Source organism: Rana temporaria, chromosome 6 (genome assembly GCF_905171775.1).
Source record: "Rana temporaria chromosome 6, aRanTem1.1, whole genome shotgun sequence".
In the NCBI taxonomy this organism is placed as follows: domain Eukaryota; kingdom Metazoa; phylum Chordata; class Amphibia; order Anura; family Ranidae; genus Rana; species Rana temporaria.
In genome coordinates this window covers 137925810-137945249 of record NC_053494.1, presented here as the reverse complement: position 1 = coordinate 137945249, position 19440 = coordinate 137925810, and the positions used below count along the sequence as shown (strand labels likewise).

The window sequence follows — 19440 nt, the reverse complement described above, 5'->3', positions numbered from 1 at the left end:
TGCTGGATGCTGTTGGTTGCATCATTCTAGGATAAAACAAGTACATTTGTCCTGTTTTAGTTAGAAATTGTGTGCCCAGAAGTTATCAGTCCAAGTAGCATGACTCTGAAACAATTCAAGCGAATTATAGAAGTGGTGACCAAACTCCTCTAATACTGCCCCAAATATCTCTGTCTATAAGTGACAGGCACATGCTTGAGGTGTCTCTGTTTTCTAAGTCACAAAACATTTGTACATCAGTAACATTGAAAATGAATAAATGACAATGAAATACTAAGTATATAATTTTTCTAATGATTGTGCACCATATGACTTTTTTTAATAATACAGACAATGACCACCAACCATATTACTAACACAGTGTCTCTCAGCTTCTCCTTTGCATCAGGGGATAAGGATAATTGATTGGCCCCTTAGGACTGGAGACGATACACTGAAAGCTCCAGGACTGTTGTGGCTTTCCATATTAAGGAATCCTGAAATAGTTAGTTACATAGAATGTGGCTTCCACACCACATGTCTGTTGTTACTATTAGTTCTCTCTCACTTTTATCTTACGCTAATATCTGAGGTACGTAGCTCTCTACTAATGATAATACATTTAGTGTTGAATTGATTCTTATTACAGAACCCTAAGTCCAACACTCATCGTGTCTTTTTTTGTAGTCACTATTAAGGACCCCTGGCAAGGAACAGGTGAGAGATAAAACATTTTTCTAACTACACAGTCTACCGTGGTCAGATCACAAGTCTAAATAGTGAAAGGTGCAGAGTCTCTCTGGGCTGGGTACAGGCCTGTCTAACCTAGTCTATCTCTATATTTATTAATACAATTTGGGAGGATACATGAAGACAACCAAACCCTCTATTCTAAAGAAACTTTCAGAATAAAATGTGGCTAATTAACAACAACATTTTTCAATGAAACATAATTTTCTTTTACTTTTTATTAAATCAATGCATAAGTATATTTCAACAGGAGCCAGTTTGTTATCCTATAATGACATCATCAAAACTGGCATTGTGACCTATGTGGACAAAAGTTAAATACATTTCCCACTTTTACTTTTTCTTTTACTTGTTTGGTACTCCAGTGTTGTTAGAATTTCTGGTTTGCTGTCTCTCTTTGGCCTTTAACCACCTCAATATCGCACGCCGTCATATGACGTCCTGGACTTTAGGGGGGATATCTGAATGATGCCTGCAACCACATCTCTCTGTGGGGTCTCATTAACCCTACATCTCTCCAGAAAGAGGATCTGTCACTATATATTCTTATTACAATGGTTGTTTACATTCCTTGTAATAGGAATAAAAGTGATTTTTTTTTAAAACGCCCCGGTAGCTCGCGCTCAGAAGCGAACACGCATGTAAGTCCCACCCACATCTGTAAATTCCGTTCAAATCACACATGTGAGGTATTAGAGCATGTACAACAATTCTAGCACTAGACCTCCTCTGTAACTCTAAACTGGTAACCTGTAAAAACATTTAAAGCGTTGCCTATGGAGATTTTTAAGTACCGGAGTTTGGCGCCATTCCACGAGTTTGCGCAATTTTAAAGCGTTACAAGTTAGGTATCTATTTAGTCATCTTTCACATTATACAAAAGAATTGGACTAACTTTATTGTTTTATTTTTTAATTCATGAAACTGTTTTCCAAAAAAATGCGTTTGAAAAATTATTGTGCAAATACCGTGTAAGATAAAAAGTTGCAATGACCGCCACTTTATTCCCTAGGGTTTCTGCTAAATATATATGTGTTTATATATATATATATATATATATATATATATATATATATATATATATATATAAATAATATTTGGGGGTTCTGAGTAATTTTCTAGCAAAAATATTATGATTTTTACATGAAGGAGAGAAGTGCCAAAAAAGGCCTGGTATTGAGGTGGTTAAAGCGTCACTTATCTTGATGCATTTTTATGTAATAAAAAGCAAATGAAGTACCAAGTATCAAGCATGATACTTCCTTATATAGGCTCTAGCATTACTATTACTATGAGTTTCATGAAAATATAGGAAACTGTCAGGTTATCTATAGTGTATTCATTTTATTGTTCAGTACAGAGGTGAGCTGCTTTTTTAAAACCAACAAACCCAATAAAGAGAAAGGGCGAACAGCATAAAATATATACTGGCTCTTACGGTTCACTGAGTACCGGTTACTATAGTATTAAATATAATAGACACCGCACTCAGATCTGACCAGAGAGGGAACTGCACCTTTTACGTCATAACAAAATGGGCAATGGAGAGAACAACAGAGAGACAAAATGAGAGTGAGAGGGAGGACATTTTGCATTCCGGGCCTCAATCCTCTCTCTTCCTCCTTCTTCACAATGACAGACAGGAAGCATTCATACCTAGACAGGCTGATCTCGCCACCACGCCCATGGGAGTCGTCAAGAACATTAGGTTCGCTGCAGGAGGGGGAGGGAGATGAAGCATTGAAGGGATAGAAAAAGCAAACAGAAAACAAAAACAAACAGAAAATATGCATGCAAAAATATAAAAAGTAACAAAAACTTCTAAATAAAAGAACTCAACTAATGTACAAACCAACGGCAAGTCATTTATGGTTCTTGGCATTCTACACTTAAAAAAATTACAAGAGTCAGGGGAAAAAGAGGGAGCTTAGGATATAGGGGGAAGCATTGCCAAAGATGGAACTGAGGAGATACGGGAGATTAGGAGAGCGAGCAAGAGTTTATGGTCCATGACCTGGACATTAAAGCAGCAGTACTAGAGCAATAAACAGCAATTCAGAAATCATTTTTCTCAAGGAATCATACATATCAGTGGATGCATATTAGTGCATGAGGCAATTTCATGCTGTTTCCTAAAACTCTATGTTTTAAATTCATGCATTCACAAATGAGAGCAGACTACAGAAATACAAATCTTGCTCTCTTCATTCAAATGTGGTATACTGAATTTGTGCTGACAAGGAACATACTGATAAAAAGAGAAGGCAGAGCAATGAACTTATGTGTCTGCTGCTGCTCTTCCCAGTCACAGGCTGGGGACAAGGTATGAGCTTTAGCTCTTTTGCTTAACTATAGTAGAGAAAAATCAGGTCACCTAGCTGGCTGTGTAAATCTCAGCACTGGATGGACAGGAATACAAACCATTTGTCATGATGTGTATGCGATAGTACTGGACTGAAAAATTGGTTCAGATGGATCTATCATAAAGTGATTCCTCCTTAAAAGAAGCAAATCGGTGATTGAAGTCTAATGTAGGTGGACCCATTCTGGTCAGAGGTTGCTACCTCTCTGACAGCAACACAAGGCAGCACTCACTAGATAGAAGATTCTTGAATGTGTATGAAGGTGCGCCTGGTCTCACTTAAAGAACATTTAATGGTTAAGAACACCAGGTACATTTGGAGGAGAAAGCCTCCCCTTCTTCAGGGCTTCGGTTGTCAGTGTTAATAATCACAGATCATTAAGCCTTAACACAGGTTCCATTGTGAATTCTGTTGTGATTTTATTGACATCAACTACTCAAGCCTTGAAGAAGGGGGAAGCTTTTCCCCCCAAAAGTTGTGGGCTATATCTGATGCTCTCCACTACTAAATGTTTCAAAAAGTTCTTTAAATGTGTTGTAAATCCTTAAATTTCATATTAGCATTGTGTCCTGCTATTGCTCAAATATTCTGGACTTCTTGATCATGTAATGGTGTCGTTCCTCCACGTTTTGTTATGTTTTATTCATTGCAATGACTTCCTGTATAACTTGAGCAATGTATCAATAAACGAGTTTTGAATAAAAAAAAAAAGTGGTTGTAAATCCTTACATATACCCAGTGAAGTGACTGGCCTCAGGTGATACACAGAGATGAAATAAATCATCCTACATAAGTTGTACATGTCTATCTATAGCTCTCTTCCCCCTACATTCAGTCAAAGTGCAGAATTTACACAGGTTCCCTCAGCTCTGAAAAGCAAGGGGTGAAGAGCTGATGTTACATCATTGAGGAGAGCTCCGAGAGCTCATTGAAGGGAAGGGAAACCCCCCTTCATACAGCACACATGAACAGAGTCAAGGCTGTCAATCAGCTGGAGCTCCTTCCCCTGTCACCATCTTTTACTTGGGGTCAGGAAAACCCATCAGAAGGGGCTCATGCTTATAGCAGAGGAATGAAGCAGCAGAGAGAAATGCCACGTTGTGCTCTTGATTGAGATACGCACAAGGATATGCTTTGTTCATATTTCATGTCTTTTCATGTTGTTTTACAACTTTAAATGAAATCCTTTGGTATGTAAAACAGTTCTGGCATATGTACAGTTAGGTTCATATATATTTGGCCACAAGCACAATTTTCATACTTTTGGCTCTGTATGCCACCAGAATAAAATTAAAATGAAACAATCAAAATGTATTTGAAGTGCAAACTTTTTACCTTTAATTCAAGTGGTTAAACATAAATACTAATTTTAGGAACTGCAACCATTTTTATACACAGTCCCCCATTTTCAGGAGCTGAAGTGTAATTGGACAAATGAATATAATCCTAAATAAAATGTTAATTTTTAATATTTTGTTAGGAATCGGTTACTGCATGGACTGCCTAAAGTCTGGAACTCAGGGACATTACCGAAGACTAACTGCAGCTGTCTTCAGTTGTTCTTTTTTTGTGGGTCGTTCTGCTTTTAGTTTTGCCTTCAGCAAGTGAAATGCATGCTCAATTGGGTTGAGATCAGGTGATTGCCTCGGCCATTGCAGAAAATTGTACTTTTTTTCCTTCAAAAGCTCCTGGGTTGCTTTTGCAGTGTGTATGGATCATTGTCTATCTGTACCATAGGCGTGCACACAGGGTGTGCCGGGTGTGCCCAGGCACACCCTATTTGCCCCATGCGCATTAGTGTTATTGCTCTGTGTAGCAGCAGGAACATGGGAAAGATCTCCCTCTTATCGGCTCTGCCATAAGAGAAGTGTTGATGCTCTTCTCTTTCACTGTGCCAACAGGGAGATCAATGTTTCCGGATCATATTTATGTAGATACATACACATGCATGTGTGTTTGAGCTTAAGGGTACACACCCTAATGCATTAGGCTGCGCACACCTATGATCTGTACTGTGAAGCGCTGTCCAATCAACTTTGCTGCATTTGGCTGAATCTGGGCTGACAGTATATCGCTAAACACTGCAGAATTCATCCGGCTGCTTCTGTCTTCTGTCACATCATCAATAAACACCAGTGCCACTGGAAGCCATGCATGCTCATGCCATCACACTACTTTCACTATGTTTTACAGATGACATTGTGTTCTTTGTATCATGAGCTGTTCCAAGCCTGCTCCACATCTATTTCTTCCTGTCATTCTGGTACAGATAAATCTTAGTTTCAATCGTCCGAAGAATGCTTTTTTAGAACTGGTCTGTTTTTTTTTATGTTTTTAGCCAAGTCTAATCTGGCTTTTCTTTTCTACAGGCTTATGAATGTTTTGCACCCTGTGGTGAACCATGTGCATTTGCTCCCGTGAAGACTTCTCTTAATTGTAGACTTTGACAATGATATGCGCATCTCCTGGAGCGTGTCCTTCACTTTTCTGGATGTTGTGAATGGGGTTTTCTTTACCATAGAGAGGATCCTGCAATCATCCACCACTGTTGTCTTCTGTGGACGTCCAGGCTTTTTTATGTTGCTGAGCTCACCAGTGTGTTCTTTCCTCAGAATGTACCAAACTGTTGATTTAGCCACTCCTAATGTTGCTGCTAGCTCTTTGATGGACTTGTTTTGTTTTCAAAGCCATACAATGGCCTTTTTCACTTGTATGGGCAGATCCTTTGAATGCATGATGTAGGTTCACAGCAATAGATTCCAAATGCAAATATCACACTTGGAATCAAGTCCAGACCTTTTACCTGCTTAATTGATGAAGAAATAATGGAGGAGTAGCTCACACTTGTCCATGAAACAGATTTTGATTTAATTGTCCAATTACTTTTGGTCCCTTGAAAAAGGGGGGGGGTGGCTATTCTTAAGAGCTGTAATTCCTAAACCCTTCCTCTGATTTGGATGTATATACCCTCAAATGTAACCTGAGAATGTTTACTTTCAGGCCATATCCATTATATAACTATAGCTTGAATACAGTATCTCACAAAAGTGAGTACACCCCTCACATTTTTGTGAACCTTGTCCACTCTGCATCAGTGGAGCGGACACGGACCTGTCATCCTTCTGCTTAGCGAGGATCAGTGGAGAGATCCTCTGCTGAGCAGGCAAACCTGCTGGTGGACTCCACCAGTATGAAAGGGGCCTAATTCATTGACCCAGAACAAGTTTATACAGTATCTCACAGAAGTAAGTACACCCCTCACAATATTTTATTATATCTTTTCATGTGACAACACTGAGAGAAATTACACTTTGCTACAATGTAAAGTAGTGAGTGTACAGCTTGTATAACAGCGTAAATTTGCTGTCCGCTCAAAATAACTCAACACGCAGCCATTAATGTCTAAACCGCTGGCAACAAAAGTGAGTACACACCTAAGCGAAAATGTCCCAATAGAGCCCAATTAGCCATTTTCCCTCCCCGGTATCATGTGACTCTTTAGTGTTACAAGGTCTCAGGTGTGAATAGGGATCAGGTGTGTTTAATTTGGTGTTATCGCTCTAACTCTCTCATACTGGTCTCTGGAAGTTCAACATGGCACCTTATGGCAAAGAACTCTCCGAGGATCTGAAAAAAAGACTTGTTGCTCTACACAAAGATGGTCTAGGCTATAAGAAGACTGAGCTGCAGCATGGTGGCCAGGACCATACAGCAGTTTAACAGGACAGGTTCCACTCAGAACAGACCTCACCATGGTCGACCAAAGAAGTTGAGTGCACATGCTCAGCATCATATCCAGAGGATGTCTTTGGGAAATAGACGTATGAGTACTGCCAGCATTGCTGCTGAGGTTGAAGGAGTGGGGGGTCAGCCTTTCAGTGCTCAGGTCATATGCCGCACGCTGCATCAAATTGGTCTTCGTGGCTGTTGTCCCTGAAGGAAGCTCTTCTAAATATGATGCACAAGAAAGCCTGCAAACAGTTTGCTGAAGACAAGCAGATTAAGGACATGGATTACTGGAACGGTGTCCTCTGCTATACAAGCTGTACACTCACTACTTTACATTGTAGAAAAGTGTAATTTCTTCAGTGTTGTCACATGAAAAGATATAATAAAATATTGTAAGGGGTGTACTTACTTCTGTGAGATACTGTATAAACTTGTTCTGGGTCAATGAATTAGGCCCCTTTCATACTGCTGGAGTCCGCCAGTAGTTTCGCCTGCTCAGCAGGGGAACTATCCACTGATCCTCGCTAAGCAGGCGGATGACAGGTCCGTGTCCGCTCCACTGATGCAGAGTGGACACAGACACAGACCATTGTCCTCTATAGGCTCTGTCAAAGTGTAATTTTTTCAGTGTTGTCACATGAAAAGGTATAATAAAATATTTACAAAAATGTGAGGGGTAGGTATGCTCACTTTTGTGAGATACTATATGTTTTGGTAAATACCTGAAAAAAAATAAAATTGTGCCTCTGTCCAAATATATATGAACCTAACTGTATATACAGTGGGGATCGAAGGTTTGGGCACCCCAGGTAAAAATTTATATTAATGTGTATAACGAAGCCAAGGAAAGATGGAAAAATCTCCAAAAGGCATCAAATTACAGATTAGACATTCTTATAATATGTAAAAAAAAAGTTAGATTTTATTTCCATCATTTACACTTTCAAAATTACAGAAAACAAAAAAATGGTGTCTGCAAAAGTTTGGGCACCCTGCAGAATGTATAGCATCCACTGCCCCCTTTGCAAATCTGAGACCTGCCAGTGTCATGGATTGTTCTCAATCATCGTCTGGGAAGACCAGGTGATGTCAATCTCAAAGGTTTTAAATGCCCAGACTCATCTGACCTTGCCCCAACAATCAGCACCATGGGTTCTTCTAAGCAGTTGTCTAGAAAACTGAAACTGAAAATCGTTGACACTCACAAAGCTGGAGAAGGCTATAAGAAGATAGCAAAGCGTTTTCAGATGTCAATATCCTCTGTTCGGAATGTAATTAAGAAATGGCAGTCATCAGGAACAGTGCAAGTTAAAGCAATTCAAAACCGACGTTTGACTGCACGATCCCTCCAGAAAGATCTGGCAGGCACTGGAGTTGTAGTACACTATTCCACTATAAAGACATACTTGTACAAATATGGTCTTCATGGAAGAGTCATCAGAAAAAAACCTCTTCTACGCCCTCACCACAAAAATCAGTGTTTGAACTTTTCAAATGAACGTATAGACAAGCCTGATGCATTTTGGAAACAAGTTCTGTGGACCGATGAGGTTAAAATAGAACTTTTTGGCTGGAATGAGCAAAGGTACGTTTGGAGAAGAAAGGGCACAGAATTTAATGAAAAGAACCTCTGTCCAACTGTTAAGCATGGGGGTGGATCAATCATGCTTTGGGGTTGTATTGCAGTCAGTGGCACAGGGAACATTTCACGAGTAGAAGGAAAAATGGATTCAATAAAATTTCAGCAAATTTTGGATGGTAACTTGATGCCATCTGTGAAAAAGCTGAAGTTAAAGAGCTACAAATGGATAATGATCCTAAACACACCTCAAAATCCACGGGGATTACATCAAGAGGCGTAAACTGAAGGTTTTGCCATGGCCTTCACAATCTCCTGACCTCAACATAATTGAAAATATATGGATAGACCTTAAAAGAGCAGTGCGTGACAGACAGCCCAGAAATCTCAAAGAACTGGAAGACCTTTGTAAGGAAGAATGGGCAAAGATACCTCAAACAAGAATTGAAAGACTCTTGGCTGGCTACAAAAAGCGTTTACAAGCTGTGATACTTGCCAAAGGGAGCAGTACAAGATATTAACTCTGTAGGGTGCCCAAACTTTTGCAGATGCCATTTTTTTGTAAGTGTAAATGATGGAAATAAAATCTAACTTTTTTTGACATGTTATAAGAATGTCTAATCTGTAATTTGATGCCTTTTGGAGGTTTTTACATCTTTCCTTGGCTTCGTTATGCACATTAATAGAAATTTTTACCTGGGGTGCCCAAACTTTCGATCCCCACTGTAAATAATGTAATTAGCGGTTTGCCTGGAATTTAGCTTTAAGCAAAGACCAGTTTGTAGCAGAGCAACAGTCTCTAAGCTGCATGCCTGTAAAGCAGTTACTTCACTATACCAAAGTGCCGTTATTTACATCAATACTGGTTGCACAACACTTTGGTTATTATGTGAATCAGCAGTATGTACTCATTTTGGAGCTAGCAGCAAATATATCAGGTGGCTGCATTCCATCATGAAAGTCTTATGCCACGTACACACGGTCGTTTTTTGTGATGAAATAAAACAAAGTTTTTTATTGTAAAACAAAACAACGTTTTTTAAACTTCATTTTAAAAAACGACGTTGCCTACACACCATCGTTTTTTCAAAATGCTCTAGCAAAGCGCGGTTACGTTCAGCACGTACGACGGCACTCTGTTCCATTCAAGCTCACTTCATAACTTGCTTCTGAGCATGCGCGGGTTTAAAAACATAGTTTTAAACGTCGTTTTACCCACACACTATCATTTTAAATGACACAAAAAAAGACGTTTTGAAAAACGACATAAAAAATTGAAGCATGTTCGAATTTTTTTTTTGTCGTTTTTCAGAAGACATAAAACAACGTTTTCCCCACACACGGTCATTTTAAATGACGTTTTTAAAAGTGTCGTTTTTTTTCATTACAAAAAACGACCGTGTGTACGCGGCATTATATATTATTCAATAAATGCATATTAGTGGCTCATGAGGTTTCTAAAAATGCTTTTTTTATGAGATCTCAGATTCCAGCATTGGTCAAAGTGAGATAATTAACGCATGTGGTTCTTTTAAACAAAAGCCAGTTAAAGGGCCACTATACACAACTCATGTAATCTTAATGACTTTGTTTATGTAAGAAAGGATTTGAAGTAAAACCACGTTTAGATAAATAGGAGCTGCCACTGCTAACTTGTTCTTAAAAGTGCAGGCTCTGGGCTGTAATCCTGATTCTGATTCTGGTTCCATGAGCTCGTGGGTCACTGACATGAAACAAACTTGCAGCCAGTGAAGCTTGAAAAGTTGTAATTTCAAAATCTTTATTAGTTACATTACGTCAAACCCATAGAGGTTTTACAAATGTGCAATCAGTTGTGTACAATATATAATTTTACAGTATGTTGTGAAATATATATAACATTTAAAATTATTATGTTCATTCTGTTGAGCTGTAATTTAACTGAAAATTATGAGTGGTATACATTTTCGATATGTAAGGCTAATAGGTATTTATATTTTATAAATCTTAATATTTTATGAATCTTAATTCAATAAATATAAATATTTGCAGAGTAGTGGAGAGGTTGCAAGGGTATGTCGAGGGGTGTGTGAGGAGAGGGGCATATGTATGAGTGTCACCCTACATCTTTCCAATGAATTGGTGAATTGGAAGTCTGAAAACTTTCAACTCTCAAGCCTCGTACGCACGACCAGTTTTCCCATCTGGAAAATGGTCATGACAGCTTTTGGCCAGGAAAACTGTCCGTGTGTATGCTCCATGGCAGTTTTCCCAACAGGAAAACCGTCAGAATTTGCGGCGGGAAAAATTAGAACATGTTTCCTTTTTTTTCGCCGGGATTCCCGACGGTTTTTAATCCAGCAGTTTTCCTATGGGGAAAGCCTGTGGGGGAGCATACACATGGCCGGGTTTCCCGGGCCAAAGCTCTCATGGCAGTTTTCCTGCCAGGAAAACTGCCATGTGTAGGGGAAAAAGCTGCCATGCTGGTTTTCGCTTTTCCTCTCGGGTTTCCCGGCGGTAAAAAATTTGCCGGGAAACCCGATCGTGTGTACCAGGCATCATTCTGCATACTTGTAAGTTGGCAATGCCAGCTTTAATATCTATCCTCATGGGTTTTGAATCTGCAGATAAATTTGACAAGTTTCAAGAGAATATCAAAAGATAAGATTCTTAAAATTGACGTGTTTGAGGGGTGAAATCAATATTTTCCATTACCGAGCAGGCTATCTTTTCAGCACAACTTATGCATTTATGTGTAATCTTACATACACACTGTGAAAATTATTAGTATCTATTTCACATAATATAATATTTTTGGGGGTATAGTGGGTCTTTGATATACTGAAGGAGTGGATAACGTGCACTGTTGGTAGCCTTGAGAACCAATATTTATAAGTTTGAATTCACTTATGCTAAAGGAGATAGCAAAGTAGCCATATAAATGGGCACTTCAAAGTTTTTATGCATCTTCCTAAAGAATGAGGCAGTTCCTTGTCCAGGTGGCCAATGAAATTATTATTCCATTGTATTTAGGCTCATCTTTGTTAGAAATAGCTAATGCTATTACAGCAGGAATGTTTTAGGGGGGTTCTGTATACCATATATACAGAACCTAAAATTGGCTTGTGACTCTACTCTAAGGACTCCTTTTACAAACTTGCACAGAAAGCACATTTACATCATTCGTACTTATGACGGTTGGTCTTTTGGTTGTTACCAAAAGCGCTTGATCAGAAATTACATCTGACATTCAATCTGAAATTATAAGGTTAATAGGACAGTTTTGGAAACATGAAAAATGTTAGCTCTGCTGCTTTAATTAATACGATAGCCATCATGAGTGTAATGCTATTGTAAAGCACCTAAACACTAACAGACATGACCAGCTATCCTCTGTTACACAAATGGTTTCAATATCAACGATAAAACGTGAAACTGTAAATCGTATATGGTAAGCAAATAGCAGACACAAACACAACTAATATAAGCACAAGGACTTTAAGAAATAGTAACAACTGTCCATAGACAATAACCATAAATTATATGTAAATACCTAATCAACGTTCAGAAATAGAATGAATCAAAATCAAACAGTGCCTACTCAATATAATTTCTCTTGGTTCCAGCTAAGTTGTCTCTTGAAACAAATGCAAAAGCTTTTCATGATGCAATTGTCTGTACTGTTATTTTTCTGTTATGACTGTCGACTTCTGTTATCGAACATTGTTTAACACAAGAGTAAAACAAGATTCCTGACAACTGTAACAAGGAGCCAGATTTTATAGGACAATAAACATTGGCAGAAAACTTAACTGGAAAAGAGAAATTTGCAAACTATGAAAAAATGTAGCAACACAGGTTTATGTAATTTACAGCTAAGCAATCAAAGAGGAACTATTTCACAATGATCAATACAATAATAATAGCTTTGTTACAGCAAAAATAAATATTTCCTCAGTACTGTAATGTAATAATAGTGAAGTGCATATACCGCATCTTCCAGGATGTCCATTATGTAATGCTGTATGTCTTTTATGAATCACTACCCTAATAATTCTTGCAGTTTTATGTAAGTTTACCAAGTCAGTGCTGAAAGATACTGACTTGGTAAACAAATCCGTTGTTAATGAGGATCTTGCAATATTCCCATTAATTCTGATCATAATACCATGACGTTTGCTAAAAACAAAACAATTGTTTATTCAAATTAGCAAGGCCAACACATACACAGCTCCCCCAAGAGATGATTCCTGTAACAATGTAATATTTACATCCTCACCCTTCCAGATGCTCTGCAGTTAGTCATTTGGGCATTGTAACAATGCAGAATAAATGCAAAACTTAACCGTCAATTGAGCCATCGACTCAACACCTTTAAAAATGTTTTGCCATCATATAATGTTCTTGGAAATATATTGCATCAAAAGCATGACATATATGGTTCAGCTATTTCCATTATTTAAATTTTAGAAACTATGCGATGGATGGACAGCACAGTTACCTTTGGCTGGGAAGCATGCCACCCTCAGCCTGGGGAACAGACATGGATGCGTGACTGGAGAAACGTCTTCTACCAATGGCACTCAAGAGGTACACATCCTGTTCACTTACCACACTGGGCATGCTCACAGAGTCATCTAAAATGGAGAGAAAGAAAGAAGAACTTTTTTTAATAGTATGATGAAGAGTGAGAACCTCTGATAAGTTTTCAAACATGAATCCATGTCAGAACGTGGTAATTAGAATTTCATTGTAAGAATATATAAGAAATATTTATTGAATATGCTGTCCAATATCCATTGATGCGAACATGGACTGCTTGTGCTCCTTATTACAGGAATCTTCAACTTACTTTCTTCCTCCTCTTCATCAGTGCGACTGAGTGTGTCCTGTGAGGCTTGCTGTGAGTGTTCGCTGTCCTGTTCCCACACTGTTCCAGTTCCTGTGTTAGAGCGAGACATAGTGGCCAAGCTCAAACGGTAAGCAGAGGTGGAGGTCCCAACCGTGCTGATGGATGTCTTCCCTTGATATGCTTGAAGTTAGACAAATAGAGAGATAAGAGCCCCTTTGCCTTACACCATTTGCAAATCAACATAATAAGAATAGATTCTGAATGGCTATAAAGATAAAAATGTTAGATAAACGCTTAACTTAAATTTATCTAAATTGTCTTAGTACCATGGATGTACTTTTGTAAACTCTTCAAATATGAGGTAAGCTGATTTAAAAAACAATGCACCACATTAAAACACATAGACTTGAGTCATGCCTAAAGCTAACCTTAAAGGAGAAGTCCAGCCTAGGCTTGTTTGGCTGGGCTTCTTCTAAGGGTCACAGGGAGTGCAATATGTTCTGCACTCCTGTGTGACCCATTTTTAGCAGAGTGGTCTGAAGTCCGCTCTCTACTGACGTCACCAAGATCAGTCCAGATACCGTGTGATCCCAACTTCCGAAGTCTGGGTCCGCCAGGTGCCTGTACTGATTGCAGTCTCAGCCTCTCAGCGAGCCGCTGAGATGGCCGCTCCTGCCCCTCCACAGCTCAGCGCTCCATCGTGGAGAAGCAGAGCAGGAGAGCTACAGATTGACAGGCAGCAGCTCTCCCCTTGGGGAGGTGAGAGAACCGAGCCATCGGTGGTGTTCGGTGGCTCAGTTCTGAGTGAAAAGGCGGTGGGGGACTGATGCAGCATCGCAAGTAAATAATACAGCATTATTTTGCTTCAATACTTTACAAATGCTACATATTATTTTACTAAAAGTTTTGTGTGTTACCGGCGCCAAGATGATATCAATATTCTTATTAAGTCTTGCTGCAATAAAAATGCAACCTCAAAGGTTGGGTTTAGATTTGTGTATTTGTGAAGTAAATTGCGCTAACTTAAATTTATATAAACATTTTACCACAACTGATCCTGTGAACTTATTATTCAAAAAACAAAAAGTATGTACATGTGTCTATGGTTATTAATTCATGTGCAAAACAATCAACAAATAGTGTGCAATAAATACCAATACAGCGCCCTGTGCCAAACTATAACATATGAATCTCTCAATCCATCAAAAAATTTGAAATAAATAATATTTTTTTTTCAAATATGCTACTGTTACAGTCCACAGATTGAATGTGCCCCAAGAAAGCAAGAAAAATGTATTGTATACGAAAAAAAATATATAAAAAATAAAAAATATATTAGTATATATGCTAAGAAAGTCCTTAATAGATAATTTCTTGCAGTGATGCCCATCTATGTTTCCACCTTCACCGCAAATAGTGCCTACACCGTCACCAGATAACATGGCCACTCACCAGATGGACCCAGAAATCTGCCTTTGGTTCAAATGGATAACCACTCCCTCTCTCAGGTTTATCAGCACTCACTCCCAATGCTTTGGCTGTAGTCTCGTTATGTAATGGTGCCTGGGAGCCGGCACTGAGCTGATCCAGCCGTAAATAGGAGTATACAAATGTACGAGTATGTCCTGGTCTGCACGTGTGATGCCTCACTTTATTGCTTGCGTTCCTAGCCTCGATATACTCAGACTGGACATGACGAGCTGGCAATGGTCCCGCGGCCTCTATGCATTTTGCAACTTAATGCGTGCAGCTGCAGCTGCTGGATTGAGATGTCTCTTTTGGGCAAAATATACTGTAATTTCCTACTGTTAACCTTGAAAGCACTAATGACTTATAATACACTGTGTATTTTCATATATGACGTTGTATGAGTGCTAAAATAAATGTGTGTGCACTGAAGGACTTGGTGGGATAGCTAGAGGGCAGATTCTGTGGGATGGCCAGTGGGTGGGGCCTAGGAAATGTTGGTGGTCAGGCCTGGGGTGGCCCAGGCCTCAGGTTGTTTAAGGAGCCCCACAATTTCTGATGGCTGCCATGCCCATGGTCCATGTTGGACAGATACTAGTACATAGCATGTTTCCATATGAAGATCCACTCATACAGTATGTGTTGGCAGATCCAGTTTTAGTTGTATGTCTAGTTTATACAGTACATGATGCTTAAACTGCACATCCAGGACTGTTCTGGTCTTACCTGACCCACTATGAACTGCCTCCTTCAGGATCTTCAACTCATTATTAAACTCATTTATAAGGGAGCTCTTGCACAGAGGTCTTGGGATGAAACGCCTCTCCAGCTGGTCTGCTATGTGCTGCCGTGCGCTCAGCTCTTCCTGAGTCTCTGCTGGCTGTGCTAGCAACTAGTGGAGGAGTGGGAGACAAATTCATCCTTGTAAACCAATATTGGAAACATATAGAAACAACTAAATGTTGCTGTTTAGATGCAAATGCTTGACTTTGCTATGAAAAACATGAAATACATTGACATGATTTAAAAGCAGTCTTGTAATATTCCAACAATAGTATTCACCATTAGAAATTTGCTCACCTTACACTGGATGAAAGGCCTAAGAAGAACAAATATCGGGATCCGAGTTCTTACAATGAAATCAAGGAAGTCCCAAAGAGCCAATCCCCCCACCTTTCTCAAAGCCATCTCTTTAACTTGCAGGCTTAGTTGATACCATTCACTTCCCAGCTGGCGTTCAAAGCAGACCAAAATAACCTTCAGAGCTGTAAAAAGAATAAATAATTGAGGTGAGAGTGGAGAATCGTGCTAAATCTCATCCATAAAAACTTTTTCCATTTTAAGCTAAAGTTGACCTTTTCTTCAGACCTTGAGAATCAACTGACAGTTGAAAGATATAGCATATATTTGGGTATAACCGGTGCTTTATGACCAGCATATTATATGATCTGACAATCTTTGGTTATGAATAAACATGGTATGACCACTGCCTGACCTGGGCTATAATGATCAGATAGAGAAACATCTATATATGTCTATTCAAAAATGCCTCCTCTACAGACCCCCCTGGCAAACCAAACTGTGGGCAAAAAAAAAAAAATACTTTTCTGAACTTTCTCTTATATTTCACAATAAAATATAATCAAGGGTATATGCTTAGTATAATAACATGCAAATTTAACTGATATGATTGGGCATGTTTATAGAAAGAGATATTTAAAAAAAATCCTAAATTTCCAGTAAAACTGTATTTCTAGTCAACAAAGGCAGTGTTAAAGAGACCCTGTCACCAGACAATTATTTTCTACAAAAACATTTCCCATGCCCTTAATGTATTTTATGCATGTTATTTGCCTGTAAAAGCCTCCCTAAGCCCCAGGAGACTCAGGCCTCGTACACATGACCGAGAATCTCGTCGTAAAAGAAACTTTGTTTTCCTCTACGAGTTTCTTGTCAGGCTTGTCGAGAATCTTGTCAAGCTTTCTTTGCATACACACTGTCAAGACAAAATCTCGTCATTCTCAAATGCGGTGACGTACAACATGTACGACGACACTATAAAGGGGAAGTTCGATTCCATTGGCTCCACCCTTGGGGCTGCTTTTGCTAATCTCATGTTACTGCGTGTTAAGTAGATGAGAGACGATTTGCGCTTTTCAGTCTGTTACAGCGTAACGAATGTGCTTTCTCCATTACGAACGCTACTTTTACCGAAGGTGCGCTCCCGTCTCATACTTTATTCTGAGCATGTACAGGTTTCTAAGCACACACACAAACGTGTTCCTCGGCGTAAACCAGCCCAACGAGAAACACGACGAGGAAATTGAGACTCCCGACGAGAAAAAAGAGAGCATGTTCTCTTTTTTTCTCGTCAAGATCCACGACAGTTTTTCCGATGAAAAACATACACACGACCGTTTTTCTCTGCAAAAATGCTCTGCCAGCATTTTTCTTGATGGATTTTGCCGAGGAAAATGGTCATGTGTACGAGGCTTCATTCTGTTAAATTTTTTAAGGCAGTGACTGGCTCTCCTTAACTGCTATAGGAAAAACATATTTTTTGTAATTATGAAAGCAAAGTAGATAGTTGTGGGGAAAAAAAAGGCTGTGCAATGTCAACAAAATATTAAACCATTAGATTACAGAACCTTACCAAGATAAGCAGCTTGACTGGTAGAATCTGCCAATCCTTCCCTTCGAAGATCTTTCCCAGCATCACCAGGAGTAGAACAGTGTGCAGGTGAACTTTCCAGCATGAAGTTTTTGCTACGGGAAGTGCTTATGATACGTGGAGGCAGCAGAATATTGATCACAGTCTGCAACAGCAAAAAGACTTCAGGCTGCTCCAGACAGGGGCTATCTGGGGGTTTTCAAGAAAATACAAAACAGATCATGTGAGTAGGTAGAAGATGAACAGATTTTGAGACAGCTGATGTTTATAAGGAAAAGCCTGTTTCCGACTGTATTTCAAAAACCTCTTTTAGGCAAAGATCAAACATAGGTAATATGTTTGATCTTTAAGGTCTTCACTGACACTGGATGACAGAGGGCCTCAATGGGTAATGATCTTTTCTGGGGCAAATCTATTTGGACAGGTTAGAAAGCTTTGTGTGATTATCTATAGTGCTTCTTCCTATTCTGCTTAATAGGCTAAACAAAAACAGTTGCATTTAGGAAAGCACCGGCCAGGAAAGATGCGAGTGGTTGAACCATACCTGCGCATTCTGCTGTCCTCTACTGTCTAAGTTCAGCTTAAGGTGCATGAGGGGGAAACAAAGTTCAAGGGCAATTATAATTTTGTTATAGGGTTTTAGATAAACTGTACATGTAATTTTGGGATTGTACCCTAGTACTGATTTCCTCACTCTTTTGTTGACTATGAGGGTTAAACCATTTCTTCTGAGAGCTTCTTGACCACAGTAGTAAATATAGTAGTCATCTGAGTTGAATTTGCCCATTCCAGTCCAATTGCTAAGATATCGATCTTACTATCTCCTGTTTGACCACATCCAGCTTACCCTGATTCATTGATCTTACATTCCAGGTTTCCATGCAGTATTCTTCTTTACAGCATCGGACTTTACTTTCACTCATACGATCCACAGCTAAGAGTCCTTGCGGCTTTGGTTCAGCCATTTCATTAGTTCTGGAGCTACTAGAAATTGCCCTCTACTCTTCCCAAATAGAACATTGGGCAGCTTCTGATCCGGGGGACGCATCTTTCGGTGTCATATTTGTTAGCCTTTTCCTTCTGTTCATGAGGTTCTCTTGGCAAGGATACTGGAGTGGTTTGCCATTTCCTTCTCCAGTGGATCACATTTTGTCAGAATTTTCCGCTGTGACTTGTCCGTCTTGGCTGAGCCTACACAGCATAGCTCGTAGCCTCACTGAATTACGCAAACCCCTTTGCCACAGCAAGGCAGTGATCCATATAGGGGTATGAGGAAAGCAGTACTGGGTTACAATCCCAAAAATTACAGGATGATCTCAGTCCGTATCCAAGGCAAACCACTTACCATCATAATAATCCAAGTTTATGCACCAACCTCTGATGCTGAAGAAGCTGACGTTGACCGCTTTTATGGAGATCTACAACATCTTTTAGAACTAACTCCAAAAAAATATATCCTTCTCATAATGGGAGATTGGAATGCTAAAGTAGGAAGTCAAAGCACATCCAGAATAACAGGTAACTATGGCCTTGGAGTACAAAATTAAGCAGGACAAAGGCTAATAGAGTTTTGCCAAGAGAACACACTGGTAATACCAAACAAGCTTTTCCAACAACCCAAGAGGCCATTCCACAGATGGATGTCACCAGATGGTCAATACAGAAATCAGATCTGAAAGACAAAGTGCCTGAGGAACTATGGAAGGAAGTGTGCAACATCATACAAGACGCATCAATGAAAACCATCCCAAAGCAGAAGAAATGCAAGAAAGCAAAGCGGCTATTTGATGAGGCCATACAAATAGCTGAACAAAGAAGGAAGGCAAAAGGCAATTGAGAATATGCCCATCTGAATGCAGACTTCCAGAGGATAGCAAGTAGAGAAAAAGGACCTTATTAAACAATCAATGCAAAGAATTAGAGGAAAACAACAGAATGGGAAAGACTAGAGAGCATTTCAAAGAAATTGTAGATATTAAGGGAAAGTTTTGTGCAAAGATGTGCACTATAATAGACAAATATGGCAAAGACCTGACAGACGCAGAAGCGATAAAGAAAAGATGGCAAGAAT

General features: G+C 39.3%; 1 protein-coding gene across 1 annotated transcript in view; it reads right to left on the bottom strand.

The window, feature by feature from the left end:
• UNC80 (unc-80 homolog, NALCN channel complex subunit) overlaps positions 1–19440 on the bottom strand; it is a 238742-nt gene that overhangs the window by 40829 nt on the left and 178473 nt on the right. The window contains exons 55-60 of the mRNA XM_040357443.1: positions 17352–17558; positions 15779–15963; positions 15425–15590; positions 13232–13411; positions 12881–13016; positions 2386–2442 (exon numbers count right to left, since the gene is read on the bottom strand). Coding sequence (XP_040213377.1) covers positions 2386–2442; positions 12881–13016; positions 13232–13411; positions 15425–15590; positions 15779–15963; positions 17352–17558 — 931 coding nt within the window. The remainder of the gene's footprint in view (positions 1–2385; positions 2443–12880; positions 13017–13231; positions 13412–15424; positions 15591–15778; positions 15964–17351; positions 17559–19440) is intronic.